The sequence below is a fragment of the Microcaecilia unicolor genome, chromosome 13 (genome assembly GCF_901765095.1).
Source record: "Microcaecilia unicolor chromosome 13, aMicUni1.1, whole genome shotgun sequence".
Taxonomy (NCBI): domain Eukaryota; kingdom Metazoa; phylum Chordata; class Amphibia; order Gymnophiona; family Siphonopidae; genus Microcaecilia; species Microcaecilia unicolor.
The window spans coordinates 24,270,595-24,283,059 of record NC_044043.1 but is presented as its reverse complement, the minus strand read 5'-3'; the positions used below and the strand labels follow the sequence as shown (position 1 = coordinate 24,283,059).

At 46.2% G+C, this 12,465-nt stretch overlaps 1 protein-coding gene across 2 annotated transcripts in view; it reads right to left on the bottom strand.

Moving 5' to 3' along the window:
* Positions 1-12,465, bottom strand: part of TAF15 (TATA-box binding protein associated factor 15) — a 329,472-nt gene that overhangs the window by 218,123 nt on the left and 98,884 nt on the right. For both annotated transcript variants that reach the window (XM_030185658.1, XM_030185659.1), the window contains one exon: positions 5,695-5,803. In XM_030185658.1, coding sequence (XP_030041518.1) covers positions 5,695-5,803 — 109 coding nt within the window. The remainder of the gene's footprint in view (positions 1-5,694; positions 5,804-12,465) is intronic.

Below are 12,465 nucleotides of genomic sequence, written 5' to 3'. Positions count from 1 at the left end.
GGGCTTTTTTTACTAGTTATTCATAAATTTAACTAAACATTTGCAAGGATAAGCTAATAAAAAGGGCGCCTCCAATGCCCTAGTCTCTTCTCTTAAAGTCAAAAATGTCTTCCTTCTATCTTGAGTTGTCTTGGTAACATCTGGATAAAGAAATATATCCTTAAGTATTTTTTTTAAAGAGGTCTGACGGGCTCATCCCATCCACAAAAGGAAAATTCAACATTCTCAAGTTCGTCTATTGTAATTTTCAATTTGTTCTATTTTAGTATGTATCAACACTTTATCTGTTATTAACGCTTCAGTAGTGGCTTTTAAATCTTTCAATTCTTGCTGCGTTTGCTGTTTATAGCTTAAAGCTTCTTGCTGAATTTTTTCCACTGAGGTTGCCAAATTATCAACTTTACTCACGATTTGTGAAGTGTCCTGGGCGGTTTTTGCAACTACTTTTGTTATATGCTGTAAGACTTTCCAAATTGCCTTCAGAGTAACCTCCGTGGGAGAAATTAACTCCAAGTTCAAATCACCGGCCATCAGGGTGTGTGCGACGCCGTCTGAGGTCTGGCAGATACCGACTTCCGATTTTGCCTGGGCCTCCGCTCTCCACCCTTGCGATGCTGGGCACAGAGGGGGATTACTTTCCAGGGGAGACAACGATGTTTCAGGTCCCTCGAGTGCCGTCGCTCCTTCTTCGGCTGTCAGCGCGGACTCCATTTGCCTGGTAAGTGGGGTTCCAATTGCATATCTATCGATCGTTTGCTCGATCGGGGACAATGTTCTGGACATCGGAAATTGTACCTTCACTATCCCCTTTCTTTTGGTATGTGGCACATTGAAATTAGGAAACTTAGGAGTAAAACGCCAGCAAACAAATTTGACAGAACAGCAAACGTGTTCAGACCGCCATCTTGACATGCCCCTCTGGACGGCTTCCTAAAGGAAAAGTCCATAGACCGTTATTAAATGGATTTGGGGAAAATCCACTATTTCTGGGATAAGCAGTATAAAATGTTTTGTACATTTTTGGAACCTTGCCGGGTATTTGTGACCTGGATTGGCCACTGTTGGAAACAGGATGCTGGGTTCGATGGACCTTTTGGTCTGTCCCAGTATGGCAATACTTATGTACTTATGTAACGTACGCCGATTACTACTAGCAATGGGTCAAATCCAGCAAAATAACACTACGGCAGTGATTCTAAGTTTAGACGCAGAAAAGGCTTTTGAAAAGGTCAGTTGGGATTACCTGTTTGGGGTGCTACCTGCGGGCGATTCAGGCATTATATGCTGATCCTAAGGCCACTGTGCTCCTTAATGGTATGCAGACAGGGCAGATCAATATCAAACGAGGTACCCAACAAGGGTGCCCACTATCCCCTTTATTATTTCTGTTATCAATAGAACCCCTATTACGGACTCTGAAGGGAGAAAAGAAGGTAGAGGGCATAGAAGTGGGCGGGGAGATAGTGAAAACTTTAGCGTTTGCGGATGATTTATTGGTGGTGATGGTTAACCCATCCAACTCCTTAAAGTTACTCTTGGTGGACCAATACAGTTCGATATCGGGATTCAAGGTAAACACACAGAAATCTCGCATATATTGTCAATACTCCCCAGGGAAGAGATTAAGGGGCCAGAGGGCAGGGCGTTGGCACAGGCCGCGGGGGTAACAAAATACTTGGGAGTGCAGATACCACAAGATTTAACTCAATTGTATGCATTAAATTTGAACAAGTTATTAGAGGATACGGCTGCTAAACTGAGGAGGTGGCAGTCACTCCCTCTCTCGCTGCTGGGGAGAATAGCACTTTATAACATGACTAGTAAAGAAGGCCCGTTTCTGAGACCAATGAAACGGGCGCTAGCAAGGTTTTCATCGTAGTGTGTATGTGCATGAGAGAGAGAGTCAGAGTGAATGTGCGTGAGTGTGTGTGTGTGTGACAGAGTGAGACTGTGTGAGAATGAGTGTGTATGTGTGTGTGTGTGTGTGAGAAAGTGTGATAGTCACTGGCAGGGGCCCCCCCATCCGTCTCCCGTCCCCCTCCCCCCTGTCTTCCCTCCCCATTTTTCTTTCCCTCCCCCCTTGCAGCTTCAACCATTGAAGAAAAGCTTAATCTCCTAATGCGTTTTGAAATAGTAAGGTATTTAGCTCCCACTTATAATGATGTGCTGTCGCTATTTTTTTATATTCACTGGCAAAGCATTCCATAGTTTCGTTTCCCAAACCTTGAAAGTTCACTTTCGTTTTTCTTCCAATTAACTTTTTACGAAGGCACATTTCTTGATTCTCGTTCCGCCTCCTTCGTTCCTTCCCTGAGGTAGGCGGCAGGGGAATTCCTCCTTCCCTCCGCCTGTGCTCGCGGCAGCAACCACCGCCGACTCTCGTGAAGCGCCCGAGGGAGGGTACGCATGGTTCGTCTCCAAAATTGGAGACGCTGCTTCCGAGTGGATGGAAGGTGCTTTGCTGACGTCACCCTTGAGTGGTGAAGGCGTGTATCTGTTCTGGGAGCTGAGGGGGAGCGCGTGCGTGCGCCGCAGTAGCAGTCGTTCTGTTGCTCCCGTGGGTGAAAGGGTAGCGGGGAACTGTTCTTGGTTCGTTTGGGGGGGGGGGGAGGGGGGTTGAGCGGCGGCGGCGTGTTTGGGGGATGGTGGAGCAGTGGGTGTTGCGACTCTGGTGGGGGTGGCTCTGCCTGGTCCGCTTCGTGATTGGTCCTTTTTGCTTTGTTTTGACGTTGCGTAGCAACTGTGTGGTGCTGATTTTCATTGGTTGAGTGTCATTTGTCAGCCCTCTACGTCATGACGTTTGACGCTGGGGGCGTGGCAAACACTCATGGGCGAATTTCAGGTTTCACCACCATGCAGTTGGAATGTTGGGAGTTGTGGAGGCTTCAGAACGTTGGAGGTGCGTTTTATATAGAGAGATGATAGTGCCTCATTGGATGTATGTATTTCAAACCTTGCCAGTCTACCGTACTCGAAGTGATGAGCGCCATCTGAACAAACTAGTGCAAAAGTTTCTCTGGAGGGGAAGGAGTCCGAGGCTACCAATGTCGATTCTTCAGATACCAAAGGAATATGGAGGCCTGGGCCTACTGAGCCTAAGATATTTAACTGTGGCGTGTGGTATAAGACACCTGAATGACTGGTACCATAAAACCACTGACTTTTCTGCCACTAATATGGAGCTGCAGTTATTTAACCAGACAAATTTTACATGCTTTCTGTATGGCTGAAAAAGCAACGTTCCAGCGGTACTGCAGAGAACATCGATTTTGCCAACAGCTATAGCGATGTGGAAATGGATATGTAAAGTTCATGGTTTTTCATCTACAGTTACCCCATACCTGTCGGTGTGTGGAAACCCAGGGTTTGTACCTGGGATATTTTATAAAGTGTTTGGCAGGTGGAAGAGCCACGGACTGAAATATCTATATCACGTCCTAACAGATGAAGGGCGTATTAAATCATTTCAAGAATTAAGGGACCAGTTCTCAATACTTCCAACTGACTATTTCTATTACTATCAATTAAGACATTACATATCGAATTTACCATGGGAAAATCTCACAGACGATGTGAGAGAGCAAAGAGTGCCAATGTCGTACCATCATCGACATATTCGAGATACAATGACAGAGTTGAACTACGCAGGATCTATACCTAAATGGAGTCAAGATCTGGCGATAACAGTTCCTGCGGTGGTAAACAAAGAACATGTTTTGTCACAATGCCGAACTTCCAAACTGGCAGACCATTGGGATTTACAATACAGGTTTGCCTCACGACTTCATGTGGCGCCAAGACGAGCATTTCATATGGGGCTGTCCCCGGATGGAGCATGTAGGAAGTGTCACAAAGAGGGGGTAACGCTAGCCTACATGTTTTGGTCCTGCCCAAAGGTGGTCGTATTCTGGAAGAGTCTTCTTCAGCAGGTGGTGAAACTCTGGACAACAAGTTGGGGATATGACCCTCTACTGCTGTTTGGAAGGCCACGCCTAGGCCAGCCTACCCCGAAAGGATACAAAGAATTTGTGCAAAGAGCAGTTGTGCTGGCAAAAAAAACCGATTCTCCTAGAGTGGCTTACAAATCGACCCCATCAACTCAGCAATGGCGTCTTCAGATGGTGGCGCTCATATGTGTGGAACAGACAATAGCCCGCAATCTTCCCCAAACAAGAAAACAACAATTCCAGAACAGATTGGCCCCGTTCTGGGAGTCTCTTACCCTAGCAGCATGGAGTCAAATACTGAACTTATAAACAGTTTGGAAATGTTATGCCCCTGGTCCCATAGGAAAGGGGGGGGGGGGGGTGTTGGAAAGGGCCAAGAGGATAGTACCGGAAGGATTGAAGCGTAGTAGTGACGAGGGGGGGGGGGGGGGGGGGGGTCTGACAGGGCTGTAAAAGGAAAAATGGAGACGAGTGACATTCTCCTCCACCGCTAACTCCAGGCTTCGTCCCTTTTCCCTCGTGGCACCTTATGCCTGGAATATTCCTTAGCCTACGTCTAAGCTCCATCTCTACCTGTTTTCAAATCTATGCTAAAAACCCACCTTTTCACCACTGCTTTTGGCTCCTAGCTACTACTCAATTACCTCCTCTTGTTTCTTCTCACCCAGTACTTCCCTCGCCCTTAATTGTCTTGTCTGTGTTATTTTTAGATTGTAAGCTCTATTGAGCAGGACTGTCTCTCTATGTCAGGTGTTCAGCACTGCGTGCATCTGGTAGCGCTATACAAATGTTAATAATAATAATAATAAGAGTTCATTTAATTGATATGTATATGGATGTGTATGTTGGCATGTTGCTAATAAAAATTATTGAAACACAAAGAACAAAATTACAGACCATATTCAAAAGCATGGATTAATGAGACAAAGCCAACATTCATTTAGTGAAGGGAAATCTTGCCTCACCAATCTATTACATTTCTTCGAAGGGGTGAACAAACATGTGGATAAAGGCGGCGAGCCGGTTGATATTGTGCACCTGGATTTCCAAAGGCGTTTGACAAAGTACCTCATGAAAGACTCCACAAGAAATTGGAGACTCATGGGATAGGAGGTAGTGTCCTATTGTGGATTAAAAACTAGTTAAAGGATAGAAACAAGAGAGTAGGGTTAAATGGTCAGTATTCTCAATAGAGAAGGGTAGATAGTGGGGTTCCTCAGGGGTCTGTGCTGGGGCCGCTGCTTTTTAACATATTTATAACCAGAGGCAGATTTCAGGCCCATTTTTCTGTCATGGGTCTGACATTTTAAATCCTAGCTTTTCCTGCAACATACAGAAGATCGGGGAGGCTTTGTTCTACTCAATGGTTATTAAGAGTAGAAATATTAAGAAAAGTGGCTGATTTTGTATTAACTGTTTTTTCAAGGAAGGGGGAAGGTAAAAAAAAAAAAGATTGAAAATATTTGAGTTGCAAAGGTGAGAGAAGAGTAGAAAAAGTAACTAAAGCACCTCCACAGGGGCATGGCATGAGGGAAAGCATGCATATTCTGACTTCTACCCACTTGTGTGGCTGATTCTTCCTGCTTGCAGACAGTGAAAAAAAAATCTCATCCAAAACAATTATACTTTAGAAACATACATAAGGTCTTGCTCAACATGAGGAAACTTCCAACTGAAACATTAAACAGGACAGCTCATACAAAAAGCTTCATTAATGTAACAAAATATAAATGCTATGTTTTCTTACCTGCCAGATGACTCCAGACCTTGCGGTCCATAGCCACCGTATGACTGTTGACCTTGTGTGCTCTGATTTTCATAACTTGAATCACCGTGTCCTTGAGTTTGACCATAACCTAAGAGAAAAAAAAAGCACAACTGATGAAAACGGCTCATGTTTTTAAAATCGGCCGTAAATACAATATGAAGATGCGTGTGAACTTTAAACCTAAACACCACATCTTGAAACAAGCATAGACAAGAAAAAAAAACAGTTCCTGATAAACTACTATTTACAGATTTTTACAAAAGACCAACACCTCTGTGAAATTAGTCTTTTAGGCCAATTCATAATCCACTGCAGCCTTGATCCTTATAGCTAAGGGGAAAAACTATACTGCTTTACGTATAATGCATGGGAAGGTACTAAGACAGATAGTTCAACTGCTCCTTCAGAAGGTACAAGGACGAAGGGTATGACGAAGCATGTCCCCTTTATTGGCGATGCGCAACATGAACTTAAAACTGTTAGGGAGCCAACCAGATGCTCATGACCTCCAGAAGGTTTAAATGACTAGGGAGCATGTGAGGAAACATTTTCATTTATTACAGGGGCGTAGCTACGGGTGGGCCTGAGTGGGCCCAGGCCCACCCAATCACAGCTCAGGCCCAACCAATTTTCCCTACTCCTCCAACCAATCAGTGCACAGCCTTTCAGTTCTGCCATGGTAGTGTATCCGACAGGGAAAAGAGCAGAATGCATGGGCATAGTTTGGGAGGCAATTGCCCCCCCCCCCCCCCCAAATGAACTGCAGCAGCATCCATCTTTCTCTTTGCATCTGTGGGGAGGCACTAGACAAGGGTGCCCACTGTTGCCTCTCTTGTTTATTCTCACTCTCGAACCATTAGCAGTTAGAATTCGACAAGACCCGACTTTGAAAGGGGTGCAAGTGGGTGGCAGGGAATATCGCATAAACTTGTTTGCTGATGATATTCTATTACTCATTGACAATGCATCCGTAGGCATTTTCCAAGTAATGGAAATTATCAAAGAATTTGGAGCGTTCTCTGGGTTAAGTATTAATTTTGAAAAATCTGAAGCGTTGCCAATAAGTAACCCTTGTGTTAGTGTCCAGGTGCCGAGCTTTCCGCTAATGTGGGCCAAGGGCGGGATCAAGTACTTGGGGGTGTATCTGAGTGCGGACACCGCCTGGGTATACAAAAAGAATGTTGTTGATAGGTTGGAAGCAAATAAGAGACTTTGTTGGAAATGGAAGGATCTGCCAATCAGTTTTATGGGATGGGTAGCTTTAGTGAAAATGGTCTTGCTCCCCAAGATAATATACCCGCTCCAGATGGTACCATTGTGGATATGGGGGAAAGAGAAAACTCAGTACCGGAGTATAGCTGTGTCCTTTATATGGCATGCGAAGCAGCCTAGAATCTCATTTGCTAAGCTATCATTGGATAGAACGCAGGGGGGGCTTTGGCTGCCTGACGTCAGGGCATACAATGTGGCAGCACTCATGCTCTGGATACATGAGCTCCATACGGAAGAGGGGTTCTTCTCCCCGGCTGATTTTTTGACGAGTTGGTGTACTCCATTGGACCCATTTGTTGTCCTAGAATCGGTAAACATACAGTGGGGGAAATAAGTATTTGATCCCTTGCTGATTTTGTAAGTTTGCCCACTGACAAAGACATGAGCAGCCCATAATTGAAGGGTAGGTTATTGGTAACAGTGAGAGATAGCACATCACAAATTAAATCCGGAAAATCACATTGTGGAAAGTATATGAATTTATTTGCATTCTGCAGAGGGAAATAAGTATTTAATCCCTCTGGCAAACAAGACCTAATACTTGGTGGCAAAACCCTTGTTGGCAAGCACAGCGGTCAGACGTCTTCTGTAGTTGATGATGAGGTTTGCACACATGTCAGGAGGAATTTTGGTCCACTCCTCTTTGCAGATCATCTCTAAATCATTAAGAGTTCTGGGCTGTCGCTTGGCAACTCGCAGCTTCAGCTCCCTCCATAAGTTTTCAATGGGATTAAGGTCTGGTGACTGGCTAGGCCACTCCATGACCCTAATGTGCTTCTTCCTGAGCCACTCCTTTGTTGCCTTGGCTGTATGTTTTGGGTCATTGTCGTGCTGGAAGACCCAGCCACGACCCATTTTTAAGGCCCTGGCGGAGGGAAGGAGGTTGTCACTCAGAATTGTACGGTACATGGCCCCATCCATTCTCCCATTGATGCGGTGAAGTAGTCCTGTGCCCTTAGCAGAGAAACACCCCCAAAACATAACATTTCCACCTCCATGCTTGACAGTGGGGATGGTGTTCTTTGGGTCATAGGCAGCATTTCTCTTCCTCCAAACACGGCGAGTTGAGTTCATGCCAAAGAGCTCAATTTTTGTCTCATCTGACCACAGCACCTTCTCCCAATCACTCTCGGCATCATCCAGGTGTTCACTGGCAAACTTCAGACGGGCCGTCACATGTGCCTTCCGGAGCAGGGGGACCTTGCGGGCACTGCAGGATTGCAATCCGTTATGTCGTAATGTGTTACCAATGGTTTTCGTGGTGACAGTGGTCCCAGCTGCCTTGAGATCATTGACAAGTTCCCCCCTTGTAGTTGTAGGCTGATTTCTAACCTTCCTCATGATCAAGGATACCCCACGAGGTGAGATTTTGCGTGGAGCCCCAGATCTTTGTCGATTGACAGTCATTTTGTACTTCTTCCATTTTCTTACTATGGCACCAACAGTTGTCTCCTTCTCGCCCAGCGTCTTACTGATGGTTTTGTAGCCCATTCCAGCCTTGTGCAGGTGTATGACCTTGTCCCTGACATCCTTAGACAGCTCCTTGCTCTTGGCCATTTTGTAGAGGTTAGAGTCTGACTGATTCACTGAGTCTGTGGACAGGTGTCTTTCATACAGGTGACCATTGCCGACAGCTGTCTGTCATGCAGGTAACGAGTTGATTTGGAGCATCTACCTGGTCTGTAGGGGCCAGATCTCTTACTGGTTGGTGGGGGATCAAATACTTATTTCCCTCTGCAGAATGCAAATAAATTCATATACTTTCCACAATGTGATTTTCCGGATTTAATTTGTGATGTGCTATCTCTCACTGTTACCAATAACCTACCCTTCAATTATGGGCTGCTCATGTCTTTGTCAGTGGGCAAACTTACAAAATCAGCAAGGGATCAAATACTTATTTCCCCCACTGTAAATGGCTCGGGAGAGGTCTGGAAGAATCCTTATCTGATGGCACTGAGGAAGGCATGAGATGGTGGAGAGATCTAGGTGGCATCCAAAGGGGGAGCGGGTCCCTTCTTGACCTTGACGGGTAATATGGGTTTCCCGGCGGGATTGGGAGTAGCGGTCTTCCGAAGGTGGAGAGCCAACAGATGTAGGTACCTAGGTGACTAGGCAAATAGGGGGACAGCTGTTTCCATCGTTTGAGCAAGTCAGGTGCGCATGGAACGTCCCAAACTCCCAGTTCTTTGCATTCTTGCAAGCCAGGGATTATGTCCTAGCAACTGAGAGGAAGAAAGGAGGGCACGCGGTATTTGGGCGTATGGACTCCCTCTTCTTAAAGCTCTCCGCCACATTAAATAAATTGTCACAATGGCACCAGTTCATTAGGGCTAACAAAGAAGCTAATTATCTACAACACTTAGCTTCTGTATGGAGCAGAGATATAGGTGATTTGGTGAGCCCGGAGTTATTTGGGGGGAGGTGTGTTCAGGGAAATTAGCAGTGTAATGACAAATGCAGCATTACAAGATATCAAGTTCTGAGTTCTGCACAGGGTATACATATCCAAAGAAAAGGGGAAGTAATGGGGTTATGGCCTGATGATGTGTGTGTAAAGTATGGCGCTCATGTGGGCACACTTCTGCACTCCTTTATTTTTTATTTTATTTTTGTTACATTTGTACCCCACGCTTTCCCACTCATGGCAGGCTCAATGTGACAGGCAATGGAGGGTTAAGTGACTTGCCCAGAGTCACAAGGAGCTGCCTGTGCCGGGAATCGAACTCAGTTCCTCAGTTCCCCAGGACCAAAGTCCACCACCCTAACCACTAGGCCACTCCTCCACTGAGTGGAGTGCCCAAAGCTGGCGGAACTTTGGTCAGGAGCTCTCAAGCAAATAGAAAACGTAGTGCAATGTGCGTTTGAATGGTCTTATTTGGTGATATATATGGACAGTTCCACTAGTCTGCGGGAACAGGGGTTGAATGAGGCACACTGCAAGTTCATATTAGTTGCCACTATGTTGGTTAAGAAATGTATTTTGATGTCATGGGTGGATAGAACACACCTCCCAAGATAGCGGCATGGATGGGCACTATGAAGGAGATGGCTACCTGGGTGCTTGAGTCTCTTAAATTCAACACTTCTTCAGGGTCGAGACAGTATAGAGCTCTGTTGGGTAAAATTGCTGGAGAAGACGTGCTTTTGCATGACTCCTCATCTAAGGACAACGTAGGGTAGTAAGGCGGCATGCCAGCTGGTGAGTGCTGGGGAGAGAGCAAGCAGGTCTTCATAAGTCAATTAACAGCAGGAGATACTAATGTATTAATGTCAGTGGACACGAGAGGGTAGGGGGGGAAGGGAGGGGGAGTAACTGTTTATAAAACACAAAATGAGTCAAGGGTGATTTGAAGGACAGGATGCATACGTACTACTAGTCTTTAGTTATCAATATTGTTATCACAATTGCCTGTATGGAAGATGCGCTGAGATAGACAGATATTGCTGGTTATTGTATTTTTCACCAATGACTTAACAAAGATATTAAAAAAAAAAAAAAGTGAATGACTTGTAAAGAGATGGAAAAAAATTACTATAAATAAATAAATAAACAACAACTGGGCGGACTGTCTGAAGGGCTTTGTCTGCTCCAAGTAAAAGGCCAATGCTCTCTTGCAGTCCAAGGTGTGCATGCTGCTTTCGCCAGAGTGGGAATGACAGGGAAAAAATGTTTGCAAGACAATCGACTGGTTCAGATAGAAATCAGATACCACCTTCGGCAGGAACTTAGGGGGTGTGTGGAGGACTATTCTGTTATGATGAAATTTAGTAAAAGGTGCATCCACTACTAGGGCCTGAAGCTCACTGACCCTACGAAGCTGAAATAACAGCCACCAAGAAAATTATCTTCCAGGTCAAGTACTTCAAATGGCAGGAATTCAGTGGCTCAAAAGGAGCATTCATCAGCTGGGTGAGAGCGACGTTGCGATCCCATGGCGGAGGTTTGACAGTGGCCTTTGAGAAAAGCAAACCTCTCATGAAGCGAACAACTAAAGCCTGTCTAGAGAGAGTGCAATCAGTGCTTATCATCAGCGTGTAGCATAAGGTGAACCCTTAAGGAGCTGGTCTTAAGAACAGACTCTGACAAGTGTAGAAGGTATTCAAACAGGGTCTGTGTAGGACAAGAAAAGGGATCTAAAACCTTGCTGTCACACTAGACAGCAAACCTCCTCCATTTAAGAGAGTAACACCTCTTTGTGGAATCTTTCCTGGAAGCAAGCAAAACTCAGAAGACACCCTCCAAAAGGTCCAAGGAAGTGAATTCTAGGCTCTCAATATCCAGACCTTGAGAGCCAGAGACTGGAGGTTGGGATGTAGAAGCGACCCCTCGTTCTGTTGATGAGGGTCGGGAAACACTCCAATCTCCACAGTTCTTCGGAAGACAAATCCAGAAGAAAAGGGAACCAAATCTGACGCGGCCAGTAGGGCGCAATCAGGATCATGGTTCCGCGGTCTTTCTTGACTTTCAGTAGTCTTTCCCACCAGAGGTACGAGAGGATACACAGAGAAGGCCTGTTCCCTAATGTATGAGAAACGCATCAGATGCTAGTCTGTCGTGGGCCTCAAGCCTGCAACAGAACTGAGGGACCTTGTGATTGATTTCAGTGGCAAAAAGATCCACCGAGGGGGTACCCCACGCTCGGAAGATCTTGTGAGCTAAGCCCATTTGTGAGGTTGCATTACTCTGCTCAGCCTGTCGGCCAGACTGTTTACGCTGGACAGATAAGTGGATTGGAGCAAACATGCCATGACGGCATGAACAAAGCCACAGCTGGGCGGCCCTCCTGACACAGACGGCAAAATCTGGTGCCCCCCCCCCCTTGTTGGTGTAGTACATCGCAACCTGATTGTCCGTTTGAACTAAGATAATTTGGTTGGACAGCCGATCTCTGAAGGTCTTTAGAGCGTTCCAGATCGCTTGAAGCTCCAGGAGGTTGATCTGAAGACCTGTTTCGGGGGGGGGGGGGGGGGGGGGGGGGGGGGGGGGGGGAATCAGGCTCCCTGAGTATGAAGCACATCTACATGAGCCCCCACCCCAGGAGACAAGCATCCATTGTCAGCACTTTCTGTGGCTTAGGAATTTGGAATGGCCGTCACATGGTCAAACTGGATCGGATTGTCCACCGAAGAGAGTTCCGAAAGTTGGTGCGACAGATGGATGACATCTTCTAGATTCCCCGCAACTTGATACCACTGAGAAAGCGAATGCTACATACCTGTAGAAGGTATTCTCCGAGGACAGCAGGCTGATTGTTCTCACTGATGGGTGACGTCCACGGCAGCCCCTCCAATCGGAATCTTCACTAGCAAAGTCCTTTGCTAGCTCTCGCGCGCCCACGCGCACCGCGCATGCGCGGCCGTCTTCCCGCCCGAAACCGGCTCGAGCCGGCCAGTCTCGTATGTAGCAAAAGAGATACAAGGGAAGACTCAACTCCAAAGGGGAGGCGGGCGGGTTTGTGAGAACAATCAGCCTGC